Source organism: Gorilla gorilla, chromosome 4, assembly GCF_029281585.2.
Source record: "Gorilla gorilla gorilla isolate KB3781 chromosome 4, NHGRI_mGorGor1-v2.1_pri, whole genome shotgun sequence".
Classification (NCBI taxonomy): domain Eukaryota; kingdom Metazoa; phylum Chordata; class Mammalia; order Primates; family Hominidae; genus Gorilla; species Gorilla gorilla.
In genome coordinates, this window is record NC_073228.2 from 33774069 (window position 1) to 33793837 (window position 19769).

At 52.3% G+C, this 19769-nt stretch overlaps 2 protein-coding genes across 2 annotated transcripts in view; one reads left to right on the forward strand and one right to left on the reverse strand.

Annotated features, from left to right (window-relative positions):
- Positions 1 to 1779: 1779 nt before the first annotated feature.
- Positions 1780 to 12591, forward strand: MPO (myeloperoxidase). Its single transcript, XM_004041272.5, has 12 exons — positions 1780 to 1870; positions 2016 to 2109; positions 2461 to 2636; positions 2829 to 2952; positions 3050 to 3179; positions 3262 to 3468; positions 4330 to 4648; positions 6783 to 6943; positions 8778 to 9033; positions 9529 to 9699; positions 10556 to 10793; positions 11585 to 12591. Exons 1-12 carry the CDS (start codon positions 1795 to 1797, stop codon positions 11790 to 11792), a joined length of 2160 nt encoding a protein of 719 aa, XP_004041320.2. The 5' UTR covers positions 1780 to 1794; the 3' UTR covers positions 11793 to 12591.
- Positions 12592 to 13935: 1344 nt separating this feature from the next.
- Positions 13936 to 19769, reverse strand: part of LPO (lactoperoxidase) — a 50292-nt gene continuing 44458 nt past the window's right edge. The window contains exons 10-13 of the mRNA XM_055386786.2: positions 17466 to 17718; positions 16119 to 16292; positions 14860 to 15097; positions 13936 to 14659 (exon numbers count right to left, since the gene is read on the reverse strand). Coding sequence (XP_055242761.1) covers positions 14452 to 14659; positions 14860 to 15097; positions 16119 to 16292; positions 17466 to 17718 — 873 coding nt within the window. The 3' untranslated portion in view covers positions 13936 to 14451. The remainder of the gene's footprint in view (positions 14660 to 14859; positions 15098 to 16118; positions 16293 to 17465; positions 17719 to 19769) is intronic.

Sequence of the window (19769 nt, forward strand, 5' to 3'; positions counted from 1 at the left end):
GAAACCCCATCTCTACTAAAAATACAAAATATTAGCCGGGCATGGTGGCGGGCGCCTGTAATCCCAGCTACTTGGGAGGCTGAGGCAGGAGAATTGCTTGAACCCAGGAGGCAGAGGTTGCAGTGAGCCGAGATTGCACCACTGTACTCCAGCTCCGCCAACAGTGAGAGGCCCTGTCTCAAAAAAAAAAAAGAGTGGGTGGCAGGAAGGTGGCTGAAGGTAGGAGGGGGAACCTAAATGGGACATGGGAGGCATGGTTGGCACGAGCTCAGCCTGACCAGGGCCCAGAGAGGTAGACTGATTCAGTCAAAAGTCGTAGTACTTTTCCTGCTGAGATTGGTGGCCCTTTTGCTGGGCTTTCTCAAGCAAGAAATATCCTCTTCTGTTTCAGAATTATTCTGAATCATTAACCCAAGTCCTCCCAACTGCACTGATCCTGTCCCAGAGAGGCCCTGGGCTGCATCACCTAACTGATCACTAACCACAACCAGCTCTGCTCTCTCCTGGTTCCTGAAATCCAGGAGCAGATGGTGGTGGGGAGGAGGAGTTTGGAGACAGCCCTCTACCAGAAGCCAAGAAGAAAGGGGAGTGAGGAGGGATAGAGGAAGTTATCTTGGTCCTGCGCCCACAGTCCCCAGGGTCCTCCTTCCTGTGAAGCCCAACGGTCTCCAGCCAGATTTCCTGTCCCCTTAGCCCCACCAAGAACCAGAGGCTGCCCATCGGGTGGCTGTTGGATGCAGGTTACTGTTGGAGTGGGGGATGGCCACCTGAGGCCAACTGGGTCATCTTTACTCCAGGTCTCCCTTTCATCCTCCTGTCTTCCCTGGGGGCACTCTATTCCCTGCAGTTCCTTGGGCTACCATTTCCTGACTTTTGTTCCTTTCAAAGGAACCCAGGATAACCAGTGTAACCAGAATTTCAGAGGGGTTAGTTGTGTGTATCCCCTGGGGACAGCACTGGTATAGGCACACAATGGTGAGCTGAGAAATCTTGGGCTGGTAGTGCTAAATTCAAAGGCTGGGGACAGGCTGGGGCCAGTGGCTCATGCCTGTAATCCCAGCACTTTGGGAGGCTGAGGCGGGTGGATCACTTGAGGTCAGGAGTTCAAGACCAGCCTGGCTAACATGGTGAAACCCCGTATCTACTAAAAATACAAAAATTAGCTTCTTGCCTAAGGAAAAATACAAAAATTACTTCTTGCCTAAGGAAATAATTGATGATGTGGCTAGAGGCTAGGGCGTGGTGGCGGGCACCTGTAATCCCAGCTACTCAGGAGGCTGAGGCAGAAGAATCTCTTGAACTATTGCACATCAGCCTGGGCAACAGAGCAAGATAACATCTTAAAAAAAAAAAAGGCTGGGGACAATGCTGGCCCCTCCTTTCCTGCCCCTTCCCCCCATTTCAGGGGCCCCTCTGTGTGTACCTTCCAACCCCAGTAGGGGAGGAGAAAGAGTTCAGTCTCCAGGATCAGACCTTCCTCTGCCTCACCCCACCCCCAGCTTAGAGGACATAAAAGCACAGATTGAGCTAAGAGGAGCTGACAATATCAGGTGAGCTGTGGAGGTGGGGTCCTTGGAAGCTGGATGACAGCAGCTGGCAAGGGGATAAGAGTGCAGTGAGCCCCTCCCTCAAGGAGGTCTGGCTTTATCCATAGACAGGGCCCTCTGAGGTGGGGCTGAGGTACAAAGGGGGATTGAGCAGCCCAGGAGAAGAGAGACGGGGGTTCCCTTCTTCTCTTCTCTCAGATGCATGGTGGACTTAGGACCTTGCTGGGCTGGGGGTCTCACTGCAGAGATGAAGCTGCTTCTGGCCCTAGCAGGGCTCCTGGCCATTCTGGCCACGTCCCAGCCCTCTGAAGGTGCTGCTCCAGGTAACAGTTCCCAAGGTGGGAGAAGATGGTGTGTTGGGGTGGTTGTGTTCCAGAGACCCCTTTTCTCAGAGCAGGCCTTCCTAGCTCTGGGGCCTGATAGGGGGTTGGGGCCCATTCCTGACTTTGTGATCCCTGCTCTGGGCAGCTGTCCTGGGGGAGGTGGACACCTCGTTGGTGCTGAGCTGCATGGAGGAGGCCAAGCACCTGGTGGACAAGGCCTACAAGGAGCGGCGGGAAAGGTGGGGCACGAAGCACTGCCCACCTCTGGGCAAGGATGTCCCAGGCCTTTCAGAGAAGCGGCAGGCAGCAGGGAGCTTGAAGGTGGGAGAGGGGGACTATGGGGACCCATGTGGACTCCCTTTCTGTCTGTCTGTCCCTGTGTCTCTGGATGGGAGAACAGCTTAAAAGCCATCCTTCCCAAAGCCTTGCCTCTGTCTGGACACCCAGGTCCATATCCTTTTTGTAAAAGGAAGCCTTCCTCCCACCCGTGGGCCTGCCTGCGTGGTCCTGCATGTCTGCCCCTGGGCTGGGGCTCTGCTGGGTGGGTCTGCATCCCTTCTCTGGCCCTCACTCCTCCTTTCTCCAAGCAGCATCAAGCAGCGGCTTCGCAGTGGCTCAGCAAGCCCCATGGAACTCCTATCCTACTTCAAGCAGCCGGTGGCAGCCACCAGGACGGCGGTGAGGGCTGCTGACTACCTGCACGTGGCTCTAGACCTGCTGGAGAGGAAGCTGCGGTCCCTGTGGCGAAGGCCATTCAATGTCACTGGTACTGTTGCCCATCACACCCCAGGTCCCTGCTCCACTAGTGACTCCTCCTAGGGACCCCAGCCGTCTCTCAGTGATCCCCTCAACTTCTTCCTCCAGGGAGTCTCAGGAGTCTCCAGGGCTCCTCAGCCTCAGGTTGCCTGGGATAGGAAGTGAGGCGGCTCAGCTCCCCCATTGTTCTTTCCCCCGGCAGATGTGCTGACGCCCGCCCAGCTGAATGTGTTGTCCAAGTCAAGCGGCTGCGCCTACCAGGATGTGGGGGTGACTTGCCCGGAGCAGGACAAATACCGCACCATCACCGGGATGTGCAACAACAGGTGCGGCTGGCTGGGGGTGGCTGCAGGAACCGGGCTCAGAGAGGCGTCCCGGACGCCACAAGCCTCCCGGTGTCAGCGCCCTGTCCTCCCCTTGCAGACGCAGCCCCACCCTGGGGGCCTCCAACCGTGCCTTTGTGCGCTGGCTGCCGGCGGAGTATGAGGACGGCTTCTCTCTTCCCTACGGCTGGACGCCCGGGGTCAAGCGCAACGGCTTCCCGGTGGCTCTGGTGAGCGCCGGCGGGCAGAGGGGGCGAGGCCCGGCCACGCGGTGCGCGGACCCAGGCGCCGGCTGACCTCCGTGTCCCGCAGGCTCGCGCGGTCTCCAACGAGATCGTGCGCTTCCCCACTGATCAGCTGACTCCGGACCAGGAGCGCTCACTCATGTTCATGCAGTGGGGCCAGCTGTTGGACCACGACCTCGACTTCACCCCTGAGCCGGCCGCCCGGGCCTCCTTCGTCACTGGCGTCAACTGCGAGACCAGCTGCGTTCAGCAGCCGCCCTGCTTCCCGCTCAAGGTGGCCCTGCTTCCCGCCCACTGCCTGGGTTGGGAGAGGGGAGATTGTTTCTGGAAGGGGCCATCTCCCTTCTGTGCCCAGGTTTCCTTTCCCAGACGCTGAGGAAGGCTGGCCCTGCCTCCCTTGTGTCCACAGCACTGGCTGCTCAGCTATGACCTGTCTCCTTCCTGCGCCTGGGCTCAGCCAGCTGGCAGCCAGGGCCGTCCATTTGCTCACTGCCTCTGGCAGGCCAAGGGAGAGAGGGTTGTTCCTCCTTGGCTGACAGGAGTCCTGTTGGTGGAATCACTGGCTCTTTGTTAGGTTGGGAGAGGGTTCTGGGAGGAGACCTTCCCAGTGCCCCCCAAGCCTCCATGCTCAGTCCTGTTTCCGCCCCACTGAGAGGGCAGCCCCAACCCCCATCACACAGAAAGAGAGAGCCTGGGGGTCTGGTGGGTGCCGTGGGACAGGGCTGGGAGTGGGCAGGGTGGTCGAGGCACTGCTGAGTAGGGAAGGAGGAGGAGAGAAAGGAGAGAGCGCATGAGAGAGGGAGAGACAGACAGGAGAATGTCAGGGCCAGAGGGAGAGCAGGCACAGCAGAGAGAAGGGAGAGAGACGGGCGACGCTTTAGTGAGGAGGGGTCCGAGGCCTGGCGGTGCCCAGACCCAGGGGTTGCCCAGGTTCCCAGTTCAGTGTTCTGCTCATTAACCCTGCACCTCAGAGGCTGTTGCTGATGGCGCCCTAGGCAGCGATCCCTTTCGGGCCTCCAGAGGCCTCTCTGCAGGTTGAGGGTACCAGAGGTCCTGAGGGCAGGGGGAGATCCAGTTCTGCCTGGGCACCTTCCCTGCCCTCGGTGAGCCAGTCTAGCCTCTCTCTGTGCCTCAGATCCCGCCCAATGACCCCCGCATCAAGAACCAAGCCGACTGCATCCCGTTCTTCCGCTCCTGCCCGGCTTGCCCCGGGAGCAACATCACCATCCGCAACCAGATCAACGCGCTCACCTCCTTCGTGGACGCCAGCATGGTGTACGGCAGCGAGGAGCCCCTGGCCAGGAACCTGCGCAACATGTCCAACCAGCTGGGGCTGCTGGCCGTCAACCAGCGCTTCCAAGACAACGGCCGGGCCCTGCTGCCCTTTGACAACCTGCACGATGACCCCTGTCTCCTCACCAACCGCTCAGCGCGCATCCCCTGCTTCCTGGCAGGTCAGCTTTGGGGTGGGGACCAGAGGTGGCATAGGAGGTGTTCCCTGTTGGAGCCACAGTGAGTCTGTTTGTGAGCAGCTTGTGGGTTTGTACTTAGAGAGACTGTCCTCACCAGCCATTACTATCAACTTCATGATATTAATCCAGTTGCCTTGGTAACAAGTCAGATGGAGCCAGAAAAGCAGAAAAGCAAACAACCTCTCCAACCCTAAGATGGAGACCCAGGCATGGCTGAGGAGCCTCTGTCCATCAGTCCATTGCTTTCTCTGTCCCTCTTTTCCCTTCTGGACTCTGGAAGACAAGAGAGTCAAATCCCTCAGGGGCAGGGAACTAAAGGACAGAGAACGCTGTGGTGCCCTCACCCTCTAGAGCGACACTATCCAATGTGGTAGCCACTAGCTGCATGTGGCTATTTTAATTTTAGTTATTTTAAATTAAATAAACCCAGTTTCTCAGCGGTGCTAACCACATTTCAAGTGCTCAATTGCCTTACAGTCTAGTGGCTCCCCCTATTGGGTGGCACAGATGTAAAATATTTTCATCATCTCGGAAGGTTGAGTTGGACCACACTGCTCCAAAATATCCCCTCCTGCACATCTTAATTACCCATAATAAGAGATGATGGCATTTTAAATGTAAACAATTGGCAGTTTTGGAGACACAATTGGGGCAGTGATGGCAGCCATGACCAGACATTTTCCAGTGTTTTTTTTTTTTTTTTCTAAGATGGAATCTCACTCTGTCACCCAGGCTGGAGTACAGTGGCACAGTCTCGGCTCACTGCAACCTCTGCCAACTGGGTTTAAGCGATTCTTCTGCCTCAGCCTCCTGAGTAGCTGGGACTACAGGCGCCTGCCACCACGCTTGGCTAATTTTTTGTATTTTTAGTAGAGATGGTGTTTTACCATGTTGGCCAGGCTGGTCTCAAACTCCTGACCTCATGATCTGCCCACCTTAACCTCCCAAAGTGCTGGGATTACAGGTGTGAGCCACCGCACCCAGCCATTTTCCAGTGTTTTTAAATGTAAACCCAATAGTGGACCTCAGGCCCTTTCCTCTGGCCTCTCTCTGCCTCCTCCTGATGGTTCCTGCTGGTCTCTCCCTGGCTGGGACCCTGGGAGGAGGATCCAGGTCGGACTTTCTGCAAGAGATGCCCGACCTCTTCTGGGCTAGTTAGGCAAGGGCAGCCCTCCTTAGCCAGACTCAGCTGCCCCCAGCCTGGCTTTGATGAGCCCCATGTCCCAAGCCTGGGTCATTATGACCTCTAGCTGTTCATGGATGGAGATGCTGCTCTCAGAGAATTTCCTTTCCACCAGCTTCTAGAGCTGGCAAGGACTGACCCTAGTGTCCTGACCCTAGCCCTCTGGCCCCTGCAGAGAAGGGTTCTGGGAGGACTAGGGGAACCAGGGGGGATCTGCTTAGTTTTCTTGAACAGTCTCAGGTGTGGACTCCACATATCTCATGTCCTAGCCCCCTCCCCTGGGGCAGGCTGCACCATTGGCATGTAGTAAAGGGCAGGGCTGACAACTCTGTTCAAACGGTAGTGGCTTTCTGGAGTCCTGTGTTGAGAAGGATTCTGAGGTTGCATCCAATTTTAGCAGGAAAGAGTGCTGTGATCGTTAGCTGCATCAGACATGGGCATGGATGTAGGCTGTGCCAACATGCATGCTTCTTCCCAGACACTCCTTGGAATCAAGAGAATCAATGAACCAAGCAGTGTTCATAAGTCTCATACTTTGTACCAGGCACTCTGTTAAGCCCCATGTATCCACATGTGTGCTAGGAGGGAGGGTAAAATATAAAAAGGCACAAGCCTTGGTCCTGTGCTCAAGGAGCTCCCAGTTTCAGGTACAGGAAAGTGGCATGTTGTGTGTTGGAAGTGATACCTATTGAATGAGCATCCCCAACCAGCAGCGGCCCTGAGCTGAGGCAGAGGCAGAAGCTATCATTGTGGACTGGGGCATCAGGGCAGGCCTCCTAGAGGAGTATAAATTGGGGATGGTTTGAAAAGATGGATGAGGAGGAGGGGTGAGTAGGAGGCATTTCAGGCCTTGGCTGGGGAGGGGGTTTCAGTGGAGCAAATCTTTTCTGGGATGGAGGCCTTAAGAATGACAGTGGCTTTTGCCTCCCCAAGGGGACACCCGTTCCAGTGAGATGCCCGAGCTCACCTCCATGCACACCCTCTTACTTCGGGAGCACAACCGGCTGGCCACAGAGCTCAAGAGCCTGAACCCTAGGTGGGATGGGGAGAGGCTCTACCAGGAAGCCCGGAAGATCGTGGGGGCCATGGTCCAGGTAGGCCGCCTTGAACACCGGGCACACGGGATCCAGATGTGTCCCTGCAACATCCTAGCTGTGTGACCTTGGGCAAGTTCCTAACGCTCCTGAGCCTTGCCTTCTTCATCCATGAGGCTGTAAGGATTATAATACATATATGAAAACACCTTTCAGATAGTAAGTGCTTGACAAAGCCTCCTTCCCTTCCCTCTCCTTCTTCGCAGGTTTGCTCCCTGCAGTCTTCTTTCCTGTGGGTCTGTTATTGGTGTTGGGAGGGTTGAATGTTTGGTTTAGTGCCCGAGTAGCTGTTCAGTAAATTCTTCTTCCCTCCATCTCACTGTCGCTCTTAGCTCCTTTATCCACTCACCTCTTCTTTTTAAAATTAAAAAAATTATAGGGCTGGGCGCGGTGGCTCATACCTGTAATCCCAGCACTTTGGGAGGCGGAGGCGGGTGGATCACGAGGTCAGGAGATCAAGACCATGCTGGCTAACATGGTGAAACCCCATCTCTACTAAAAATACAAAAATTAGCTGGGCGTGGTGGCGGGCACCTGTAGTCCCAGCTACTTGGGAGGCTGAGGCAGGAGAATGGCGTGAACCCGGGAGGCAGAGCTTGCAGTGAGCTGAGATGGCGCCGCTGCACTCCAGCCTGGGTGACAGAGCGAGACTCCATCTCAAAATAAATAAATAAATAAAATAAAATTTAAAAATTATTATTATTATTTTATTTTTATTTTTTGATACAGGGTCTTACCCTGTTGCCCAGGCTGGAGTGCAGTGGTGCGATCTTGGCTCACCGCAACCTCCACCTTTCAGGCTCAAGCCATTCTCCCATCTCAGCCTTCTGAGTAGCTGGGATTTCAAGCACGGGCCACCACGCCCGGCTAATTTTTGTATTTTTTGTAGAGACGGGGTTTCGCCACGTTACCCAGTGTGGTCTCAAACTCCTGGGCTCAAGTAGTCTGCCCTCCTCGACCTCCCAAATCCCTGGGATTACAGGCACGAGTCACTGTGTTCAGCCCACTCACCTCTTCTTTTTGGCTCTGTCATAATCCACCCAATGTCCTTAGCCTCATTTACCCCTGGGGCAATGTTCCTGGTTCTGTCTCTCAACATCTGGTGCTTCATTGCCCCCACCCTCTCCCTCAGAGGCAGATGCAGACACACACACACTCCTAGATTCTGGAGGAGAGAGTTTTCGGTGCTAAGGGTGAGTTTTTGATTTGCACTAAGAACTCAAGTGAAATTCATTTACACTCCAAAATAACTTCTAGACTCTAGAATGTAGAGTGAGACTATTCCATGTCTTCACTTTTCACAGGGAAAATCATGCCAGAATGGCCCTTCATTCCTTCCTGCCTCCCTGCTTTCCACAAACCTAAACTGAGCCCTACTGTGGGCAGGCACTTGGTGGGCACTGTGAAGAATTTCAACAACTTCAATTTCCCTTGCTCTCAAGGACTTTAGAAGATAGTTGCAGAAATGAGACATTAATAACTTGAGGACAAGGAAGTTATCACAATGACTAAAAAAGTGATTTGCTATTTAGTCCTCTAAGGCAGAGGGCAATATAATTATCCTTAATGTACATTTGAGGAACTCAGGCTCAGAGAGGTTAATAACTGGTCCAAGGTCACCCAGCCAGCAAGCAGTAGAACTCTATTTATGCCTCTCAGTGCCACTCTGTTAGGCCCAGGTCCGGTATTGTGGGAGGCTATTCCCTGACCATAGAGGGATGGGAGGGGTCCCCGAAGCCAAGAGCAGGCAGAGACTCTGGCCCTCCTGTGCTGCCAGGCGGCATTTGCTGTGGAGGAGTGGGTGGAGAGGCCATTCCAAATGACTTGTCTTTAGATCATCACTTACCGGGACTACCTGCCCCTGGTGCTGGGGCCAACGGCCATGAGGAAGTACCTGCCCACGTACCGTTCCTACAATGACTCAGTGGACCCACGCATCGCCAACGTCTTCACCAATGCCTTCCGCTATGGCCACACCCTCATCCAACCCTTCATGTTCCGCCTGGACAATCGGTACCAGCCCATGGAACCCAACCCCCGTGTCCCCCTCAGCAGGGTCTTTTTTGCCTCCTGGAGGGTCGTGCTGGAAGGTAAGCAGGACCTAGGCCAGGAGCGAGTGGGCTGACAGCTAAAGGTGGGGTAGGGATCACCTTGGCTCTAGGGAGCTAGGGTGGGGGGCAATCTGCTTTCCTCCCATCTTGGAGATCTGGTCTGACTCTCTAGCCTCAGTTCCTCTGACTCTGCTTCCATATCTGATAATAAACAGTGGGGTGGGGATGGCCCTCGGAGGGAACTGGCTACTTCCTATGTGTTGTGGCTCGCTGCGACCCAGGAAGCCAGGGCCTGGGAGCATCCCAATCTTGCAAGTCTGAATGGCATAATCTCCTGAGACCTATATGTCCCTGGGGTCATGTAGTGACTGGTGAGGACCTGCTCACTGGGGCCACCACCTTGGCACTAGGCACTGCATGTGCCCAGCCCTCTTCTGTAATCCTCCTGACCCTACCTGGACTTGTCCCTGACTCCAATCTGAGCTCTGATACTGAGCCAGATACTTCCCCTGACCTGGCTCCTCTGGTCCCCAGGTGGCATTGACCCCATCCTCCGGGGCCTCATGGCCACCCCTGCCAAGCTGAATCGTCAGAACCAAATTGCAGTGGATGAGATCCGGGAGCGATTGTTTGAGCAGGTCATGAGGATTGGGCTGGACCTGCCTGCTCTGAACATGCAGCGCAGCAGGGACCACGGCCTCCCAGGTGAGGGGCTGCAGGAGTCTCCCCTGAGGCTCACCTCCCCTGAGCTGCCTCCTAGGTAGCCCATCACTCCCCTTCCCACTCTAGGGTCCCTGCCCTCTCCAAAGCATATTAGAGGCACTTTGCTCTCAGGAAGTAGCCTGAGGTCAGGGCCCTGCCTTCTCCCGGACCCACCTGATAAATTTCCAGCTCCTCTCAACCTCCTTTGCATGCTGTAATTCTCATATTAGGGGCATCGTCATCATAATGATAACCCACAGTCCGAAAATCTGTCTCTGTCATCATTCCATTTTGCTTCATTGTACGTTAACTCTGGGGGAAGAGATTATTGTTGCCTTCATTTTACTGATGAGGAAACTGAGGCTTGATGAGATTCAGAACCTGGCCACGTTCTCTAGCCAAGTCAGTGGCAAAGCTGAAATTTGAAGCCAGATTAGCCTAACCCCAAAGCCTGTGCCTATGTTATGGGGTAGCCCATGTGGCTGAGGCTTCTAGACACATTTCACCTCTCATGGGTCAGAGACAGACACATTGGGCTGCTCTGGAGGGGGACAAGGAGATGTCCCTATTCTTGGACCCAGCAGGAACTGTGGCAGTTTAGGATTTGCCTTATGGTAGGAGGGCAAGAGAAAGACAGAGAGGGTCCCAGAGAGGCCCAGTTGTGCCCCTTGGTCTAAGCCAAAGGTACAGGGTTCCTTGAGGTGAGGTCCTTCCCTCTCTCTATGACCTTGGTTGTGTTGGGAAGGTGGGTTTTCTGGGCTGCTGGCAGATATGTGAATCTTCCCTGCTGTCTCCAGTGACCTCCCCACCTTGAAGCAGAGGGACCTGCCCATAGCCACCTGTCCCCTCCCCCATGCAGGATACAATGCCTGGAGGCGCTTCTGTGGGCTCCCGCAGCCTGAAACTGTGGGCCAGCTGGGCACGGTGCTGAAGAACCTGAAATTGGCGAGGAAACTGATGGAGCAGTATGGCACTCCCAACAACATCGACATCTGGATGGGCGGCGTGTCCGAGCCTCTGAAGCACAAAGGCCGCGTGGGCCCACTCCTCGCCTGCATCATCGGTACCCAGTTCAGGAAGCTCCGGGATGGTGATCGGTGAGGAGGGGCAGGCGTCGTGGGCCGCTGGGTGGCTGTGGGCCCATCCTTGACTCTCTTGGAGCCCAAATTTCCTCCCGTCAGTTGAAGGACTGGAGGGAGTCAGTAATTTTCCAGTGTGTTCCAGGAATCCTCCAGATGCCCTGGAGTGCCCCTAATGTGCCCTGAACCTGTTGGGGGTGCAGCAAGGAGAGACCTGGACCCCTGGTTGTAAAGGGAGGAAGATAGAAAAATGCCACCCTTAGCTACTTCTTCCCGTGGGTTTCACTGTGCCACCATGTGGGTGTCAGTCACCAGTGGGCAGTCCCCTCCCAGCTTTCCCACAGCTCCCCTTAGTGTCATTTCCTCGTGGTCCTGATGTCTTCATGTCTAGTTCTTGCTTAGCCTGTATTGCACCTTTGGGAAAATTAGAAAAAGGTGCCTCTCTCCGGGTGGGCGAATTATAAACCACCCCCAAGATTCTCTTCCACTCCTGTGGATGCAGCTCCTGGCCAGGGCACAGGGCTTCAGGAGTGTGTGTGGGCCCGGGTCCCCCTCCAGCATGGTGCCCTGGAGGCCGCCGGGCTAGGGGTAAGGGAAAGGCCACTGGGCAGCTGTGCTTTACTCTGCACGATGAGTGGAGCATCACTTGTGTGAAAGCCCCTGGGCTGCCCAAGGGCCTGGGGCCCTCCTGTGCTGCCAGGTGGCATTTGTTGTGGCTTTGTTATATCCTGGGAGCAGCACAAGCCCATCGATGCCCTGCCAGCCCAGAATATCCTTGGGCACAGTGTCCATGGGTGTTCCCCATGCAGGTTTTGGTGGGAGAACGAGGGTGTGTTCAGCATGCAGCAGCGACAGGCCCTGGCCCAGATCTCATTGCCCCGGATCATCTGCGACAACACAGGCATCACCACCGTGTCTAAGAACAACATCTTCATGTCCAACTCATATCCCCGGGACTTTGTCAACTGCAGTACACTTCCTGCATTGAACCTGGCTTCCTGGAGGGAAGCCTCCTAGAGGCTAGGTAAGGGGGTGCAGCAGTGAGGGGTATATCTGGGCTGGCCAATTGGAACCACGGAGATCTCCTTGCCCTAGGTGAGCCCAGCCCTGTTCTGGGTGCAGCTGAGAAAATGAGTGACTAGACGTTCATTTGTGTGCTCATGTATGTGCGAAGTATATAAATTGGCATTTCATGCGTGTGTGTTGTCTGAGCATGGGGAGTGTTTCATGGGTTATGTGTATGTGCCATTTATGTGAGTGTGTGTTTGTGCCGATGAGAATACTGAGTATGTGGAAGGCAGCAGAGCAGACTGGTGAGGAGCACAGCTCAGGAACTAGACTGCCTGGGTTCCAATCCTGGCTCTGTGGCTTGCTAGCTATGTGACCTTGAGCAAATTACCCTCCTTAAACAAGAGTTTTCTTCCTTGTAAATTACATCTGTCATGGTTTCTTGGAAGGCCCACTTGTATCCTCTGGTTCTCCATTTATTGAGCACCTACTACATGCAAGGCACTGTACTAGGCGTGAGAAGCATATAGAGGCAAGAAAGAGATACCAAGATGCCATCTGTGTCCTGGTTAGCAGAGCTGGACCAGTGGTGCCTTGGAGGGATAAGCCAGCTGCAGCTGGGCTGTGTGGTTGACTTATGGGCCCAGCCAGCCAGGCTCAGGCCATGGCTCCCCTTTTTCTTCCTCACCCCGATTTCTTGCTTATTCACTGAAGTCCTCCTGAAGAGGAACTGGGCCTGTTGCCCTTTCTGTACCATTTATTTGCTCCCAATGTTTATGATAATAAAGGCACCGCTGATGGGGACCTCTACTCTGTCTGTGTCTGAGGAGGAACTGGCGCTTTTGCAGAGGCTTACTCTGGGCTCTGAACTTGAACCAGTGTGGTCTGTGCTCAGGGCCCTGTGTTTCTGAACCGAGGGTGAGGATGTTGGGGAGTTTTCCTTTGAGATCCGTACGTGGAGGGCAGTCATCTCTTGGAAGCCTGGGGGCCAGGGCATGCGGTGCAGACCCTCCTCCCTCACCTTCCGCCCCTGCCACCCTGCAGGGAACTGTGGTCACCAAGCCCTCATGTTTGTTCATTGCTCTAGCAAATGTTTGCTATGTGTTCACTCTGTGTCAGGCCTGTGCCAGGGGCTAGGAAGTGGAGGGGACAAAATGCTGTGTGGTAGGAGAGAAAGTACAGAGACCTGGTGAGGAGGCAGGCCCTTCCCCAACAAGAGGGGCCTCTGCATCCTGCATCCCAGCAACCTGGCACAGGGGTTCAGAGGCCCTCAAGACAGTGGACTCCTTCTCATTCATGTTGCACATGGCTCCTGGAGAAGCAAGAGCAGATGGCTGGGCCCAGAGGACAGGGCCAGCACTGAGGGAGGGGAAGGAGTGTATTTCCCTAGTAGTCTTGCCTGGAGCTTGAACCCTGCGTCTGACTGGTGGACTCCCTCCCTCTCCCCTTCCTTCTCAAATATGGGGAGGGGGCCGGAAGTGGTGTAGGACAGTGGGGTCTAATGTACTCATGGGGCCCCTGGTAACGTTAGGACCTCACCATGGTAAGCAGCAGCATAAATACTGCTTGTCCTCATTTCTGTGATGAGGGGAGGGCTGCTCAGAGGGGTGAAGCGACTCGTCTGAGGCCTTAAAGAAGTGGGTGGCAGTGCCAGGCTGCAGCCGAGGTCATCTGGCTCCTGGGCTCTTCCCACAGGATGACTGGGAGTCTCCCACTCCCACCCCACCAGTCGGGGGATCTGGAGGCCCTGGCTGGGTTAATCTTTCCCAGGGGGTCATTTTAAAAGAAGAACATATGAATATGTATTGGGCAGAAACTCAAGGAATGTTCCGGAAGTGCCCCTTCAGAGGCATCACAGGATCTAAGGACCACTCTAGAGGAGGGTATTTCTCAGAAGGGCCACTGGAAGGGATATTAGCTTCAGCTGTGGGAGACCCAGGCTTGGTTTTCCTTCCTGTTTTATCCCTTGGCACCACCACCTGCCATCCCCCCCATGTCCTCTCTCTTGCTACTCCATGGCCAGTGCTTTTTTTCCCCAGGAGCTCCCTGCCCCTCCCCTTTCTTTGAGAACTCTTAGAAATCCCACCAAACCATCCCCTCTCACCTCGACCCATGCACGCGCCATCTCAGTGGTAAGACATGTATGGCCTGTAAACGTCTAGTTACTTATTTGGCAGTGATTCCAAGGTCTGCTTTTGGAGGGAACAGTGTCACGCCTAGCATCTTTAGTCAGTCATCAGATGTTTTTGAGCACTTCTAATGTGCTGTGCACCATGCTAGGTGCCACAGGGGACCCTTGGAGGCAGGCTGAAGTCCTGGCCCAGGGAGCTTACAATCTAGGTGAGAGGACAGGAAGAAAGATAAAGGTTAAGGGCCAAGACTTGTGGAGGGAAGAGGACAGGTAACATCCAGCAAGCTGGAGCAGAAGGGCACCTCAGCGGGGCTAAGTCTTGACAGAAAGGAGAAGCCACAGGAGCCAAGTGTAAGAGCTGGGAGGGCCGAGGCAGCCACCCTGGGGTCTGAGCAAGCTGTTCACCCAGGGGTGTAGAGAGGCCCAGCTGCAAAGAAGGGCTGGGACTGGGGTATGGAGCTCTAAGGGACCAGGTCATTGAACTTGCTTGAAATGGCCCTGTGGACCAAAGGGAACTTTCCTGTGCAGCGCGGGCCCCTAATTCTTCACTGAGGCCCAGGGTGACAGGTCCAGCTTGTCGATGGCTGAGCAATCCACGAAGTCATAGGGGTAGCTGTTGGCCCAGAATGGGTCCCGTGGGACCTTGGTGATGCGGGTGTTGTCACAGACAAGGCGTGAGAAGGACATTTTCCGTAGAGAGTCCTTCTGCTCGTTCGTGAAGACCCCAGGGTTTTCCCACCAGAACCTGCAGAGACAGAAGTAGAGCCACTCCACAGTCTGGCCGCTGGCCCCTCCCCACTCTGTCACAGGGGAAGGAAAGGGTCACAGGGACCATGAAAAGCCCTACTCACATTGAGATCCGGAGTCAGCGCTCATGCAGGACCTTGGGACACCCCTCTTGGAGAAGGGCCCTGCCCTTCCCTCCCTGGCTGAGGACGCACTTGCCTGTCTCCATCACGGATCTGCTGGAACTGCTTGCCCAAGAGGCAGGCCAGGAGAGGCCCCACCCGACCCCTTTCCACCAGCGGCTCAGCAATGGCCCCTATCCAGATGTCGATGTTGTCAGGGGTCCCGTAGAGATCCAGTAACTTCTTGGCCAGCATCTTGCTCTTCAGCACTGTGTTCAACTCCTCCAGTGTCTGCGGCTGTGAGAGGTCACAGAAGGCTCTCCAGGAATTGTACCCTAGGGTGGAGAGACTGAGGCTGTCTCATCCCGGGGACTTCCTGTTCACAGCCCCCTTTGGGGCCATGTCCACTCCAGCTCTATCAGCCCTAGAAAGTCTGGGCTTACAGCCTTTGGGATGGGGAAGGAGGGAATCCATTGTTTTTTATCTGCACTTCAATCTTAAGGGGGCTAGTTGGTTAAGTCCTATGTAACCACTAAGCAATCATGAAAGTTATGTGGTATGTACTATGAGTCCAGGCACTATTCTAAGCACTGTTCAAATAGGTAAATGAAGAATAGAAATGTTAAGTAATTTGCCCAAAGTCTTATAACTAGTAAATGGCATAGGTGGGATTTGAACTCAGGCAGTCTGGTTCTTAAATTGCCTTTCATGGGGACAAAAGAAAGGTCCAACAGTCACTGGTTTCTCTCTATTGTTTTCTTAATGTTTTCAGGGCTTTTAAACTGTTTTTAAAGTTAGTTGGTGACTTCTTTTTCATTTAAGGAATGCCAAGATAGTACCAGATATATGCTCTTTTCTCTGCATTAGGGGAAATGGGACATTCTGTTTCATAGATGAACAAAGTGGGTTTTAAGAATGGCCTGGGGCTGGACATGGTGGCTTGCACCTGTAATGCCGGTGCTTTGGGAGGCCAAGGTGGGAGATTGCTTGAGCCCAGGAGTTCGAGACCAGCCTGGGCAACATAGCAAGACTATGTCTATATTTAAAAAAAAAAAAAATAAGCTGGGCATGTGGCACACCTGTAGTCCCACCTACTTGGTAGGCTTAAGCAGGAGGATTACTTGAAGCTAGGAGTTTGAGGCTGCTGTGAGCTGTGATCGCACCACTGTACTCTAGCCTGGGCAACAGAGCAAGACCCTGTCTCAAAAAAAAAACCTCAAACAAAAAAAACTGGCCTGACTTTTGTTTCAGAATTGATCAGATGATCAGATCCTCAGGGTTATAGAAGAGAGTCTCCAGGAGCCCTAGAAAGTTAGCTAAAATTTCCCCAGTGCAGGCCAGACTTCAGACACTCACCAGGTTGCCCATGGTCCCGGCAACGCTGTGTGTTGATGGCAGCCAGGTCAAAGCCATGGATCCTGTGAGTTGGCTGGAAAAGCTTGTTGCGCAGCTCTCCAGTCATCATTTTATTCTGTTTCATCAGCTTGGATTTCTTGGCCAGCAGGCCCCGCACCAGAGGATCAATTCCACCTGCCAAGGGAGACCCAGAAGCCATGCTTAGGTTGGGGGAAGAGTGGGAACATCATTCATGGCTTGCCTCTGCCTCCACCAGACATTTTCTCTTAGTTGAATGTGGGTCACCTGGACATCCCAGGCTGGAAGAAGGGAGAGAAGAGCACAGTGCAGCCTGAAGGGTGTGCTCAGGGAGACAGGGGCATCCAGATTGTCTGCTCTGGGGGTGGGCAGAAAGGGGCAGTCATGGGATGATGGCATGAATATAAACATTGAGATATTTTTTGGCCATGCATGGTGGCTCATGCCTGTAATCCTAACACTTTGGGAGGCCAAGGTGGGAAGACTGCTTGAGCCCAGGAGTTTGGGACCAGCCTGGACAACATGGCAAAACCCCGCCTCTGAAAAAAAGGCAAAAAAAATTAGCCAGGTATGGGGGTGTGTGCCTTGTAGTCCCAGCTACAAGGGAGGCTGAGGTAGGAGGATCATGTGAGCCCAGGAGGTCAAGGCCGCAGTGAGCTGAGATTGCGCCATTGCACTCCAGCCTGGGTGACAGAGTAAGACCCTGTCTCAAAAAAAAAAAAAAAAAAAAGGTATTTTTAAAGCTCTAGTTCATGGAGTCAGCTTTTTCTTCCATATGTTCTGCTGAGGAACGTTGCATAATGGGAAGAGGTTGCATAAATCTCAAGGAAATGTCCTTGACTTGCTAGGCTTTAAGTAAAGTTAATTTCAACACAACATAGCCTAGGGATAAAGGAAAGTTGGGTCCAACCTCTGGCACCTCTATGAAGTGAAAAACTCTAGAAGAGATCAGAAAAGAGCAATTTATTTACCAAACCCTGTAGGAGTCAGAGAAGCCTAGGGCAGGGAAAGGAGGTAGGGAAATCCCAGTCATCTTAGAAGCCAAGAGGAAAGAAAGAATAACTTATATTTATTGATCACCTCCTGTGTGTCAGGAACCGTTGTAGGGTGCTCCACATGTATATCTCACTTAATGTTTTGGATAGCCTCGTGAGATGGGTACTATTATTGTCCCCATTTTATAAATGAGGAAACTGAGGCTCAGTGAGGTGAATTCATTTGCCCAAGGTCACGTAAAAGTGCTTGGAATCTGACTTCCAACCCAAGTTTCCCTACAATAGGCTGCGGAGTGGGAGACCCAGGTGACAGCACTTCCCTGAAAGGGCATACCATCTTTGACCATCCTCCAAGTGTTGAAGAAGAGGGTGTGGAGGGGGAGTTCTGGTTCTGGCCCCCATGGCTGATAATTCTCATCCAGGCGGAACATACTAGAGGGGACCTCCAAGTGGCCAAAGCGGAAGGCAAAGGTGAAGACATTGGAAATTCTGGGATCCACAGATTCACTGTATCCTTGATATGGGGGTATCCACTTCTGCATGTGGTCACCAAGCAAAATGGGTAGGTAGTCCCTAAAGGTGATAATCTGGAGGGAGAATAAAATCAAGAGGAAAGGGTGTAAGAAGGTTTAAACCTCTGCAGAGGGAGGCTGTGAAAGAGCTGCAGCCAAGAGTGATGAGCTGTTGAAAACCAAGGATGGCAAATGGATAGCATATGTGCCCAGTTCCCATTCCTATGAGCACAGCAGACATTGCTAATCAATCATGACATTTTTTTCTGCTGATCTCTTATGATTTGTCTCAACATAGGCTCTACTAATCAGTCATTTGAATGTGGCAAATGAAACGTACTATCTTTGTCATCTTTGTGCTAAGTTTATGACCTTGATGCTAAAGTGACAGTCTTTGTGTGTCACTTTAATGTAACAATGTCAGGGCAAGAGGAATGATAAACCACAGGAATGATTCAGGGGCAACTGAGGAAAGTTCATCCAATCTCCAGTTCTGAAAGAAATACAGAAGAATGGAAAGACTGGTTTCTGGTTTTCTTTTACATAAAAACACAATGAACTAACACAAATGAAAAATTTTCAGAAAAGAAAAATGCCTCCACATAACCTAATAATTATATTAATTTTTATTCTTGGAGTCTTTGTCTATATGTTACTGACTTTTACATAGTTATAATCCTACAGAATGCATACCTGTGCATTCTGCTTTTTTGCTTCACATTTTCCACATTTCTATCTAGCTTTCACAGTGAAGCTCTGTGTCTCTTTGCTCTTAACCCAGTGCCATAAGAAGCTCAGGTGCAGTGGTTCCTGTTCCCCTAGAAGGTTGCTCAGCAACAGCAGGCAGCCAGGGAAGTACTTTCCTGCCTTGCAGACAGCACCAGCAGGGATTGAGTGGGAAGCCCCCAAACACCAGAAGAGTGAAGTAGACCAGAATAGCATTGCAAGGCTCAGGAAACTAAGCCTTGGTGGACCTAAAGCCCACAAAAGTAGTCCAGAACCTACATGCTAAACCTAAACAAGGTAACTATGTGCTAAAATGAAGTGCTTTTTTTTTTTTTTTGACAGGGTCTCACTTTGTCACCCAGGCTGGAATGCAGTGATGCCATCTCGGCTCACTGTAGCCTTGACCTCCCTGATTTAAGTGATCCTCTTGCCTCAGCACCCCCAAGTAGCTGAGACCACAGGTGCATGCCACAAAGCCCGGCTAGTTTTTCTATTTTTAGTAGAGACGGCGTTTCACCATGTTAGCCAAGCTCGTCTTGAACTCCCGACCTCAGGTGATCCACCCGCCTCGGCCTCCCAAATTGCTGGAATTACAGGCGTGAGCCACTGTGCCCGGCCTAAAATAGAAAATTTAAATAGGATCAAGGGTCTCCTAATATAGCAACCAAAATGTCTAAGATACAACTGAAAATCACTCATAATACCAAGAGCCAGAAATGCCACGTTTTGAGTAAACAGACAATCAACTGATGCCAAGGATGACATGAATCAGATGCTATAATTATCTGATAAAAATTTTAAAAGCAGCCATTATAAAAATGCTTCAATAATCAATTACAGATTCTCCTGAAACAAATACAATATCATAGCAAAGAAGTAGAAATTATAAAAAAGAAACAAATCAAAATTACAGAACTGAAAATACACTAGCTGAAATTTTAAAAAAGCTTGAATAGACTCAATAACAGAGTGGAAGTGACAGAGGATAGAATTGGAGACAGATCAATAGAATTTACTCAATCTGAACAACAGGAAGAAAATAGACTTTAAAAATTGCTCAAACAAACCAGAGCCTCTGGGTTCTGTGAGACCATAACAAAAGATCTGGCATTCATATCAATGGAGTCCCAGAAACAGAGGAGAAAGGGGGTGAAACTGAAAAAGGATTTGAATAAATAATGCCTGAAAATTTCTCAAAATTGGTGAGAGGCACACATTTACAGATTCAAGAAGATGAATGAATCTCAAACAGGATAAACAGCGAAATTCACTCCAAGGCATATCATAATTAAATTTCTGAAAACTAAACATAAAGTATTAAAATAGTCAAAGAGAAATGACACATTACCTATAAAGAAACACCAATTCAAGTAATGGTAAAGGGCTGGGTGTGGTGGCTC

What these genes read in the sequence shown, in the direction of transcription:
- MPO (XM_004041272.5), top strand. Translation starts at nt 1,795, where the DNA reads ATGAAGCTGCTTCTGGCCCTAGCAGGGCTCCTGGCCATTCTGGCCACG. An exon ending in CATCCCCTGCTTCCTGGCAG is followed by an intron (nt 4,649 to 6,782) that starts GTCAGCTTTGGG and finishes TGCCTCCCCAAG; the next exon opens with GGGACACCCGTTCCAGTGAG. An exon ending in TCGTGGGGGCCATGGTCCAG is followed by an intron (nt 6,944 to 8,777) that starts GTAGGCCGCCTT and finishes ACTTGTCTTTAG; the next exon opens with ATCATCACTTACCGGGACTA.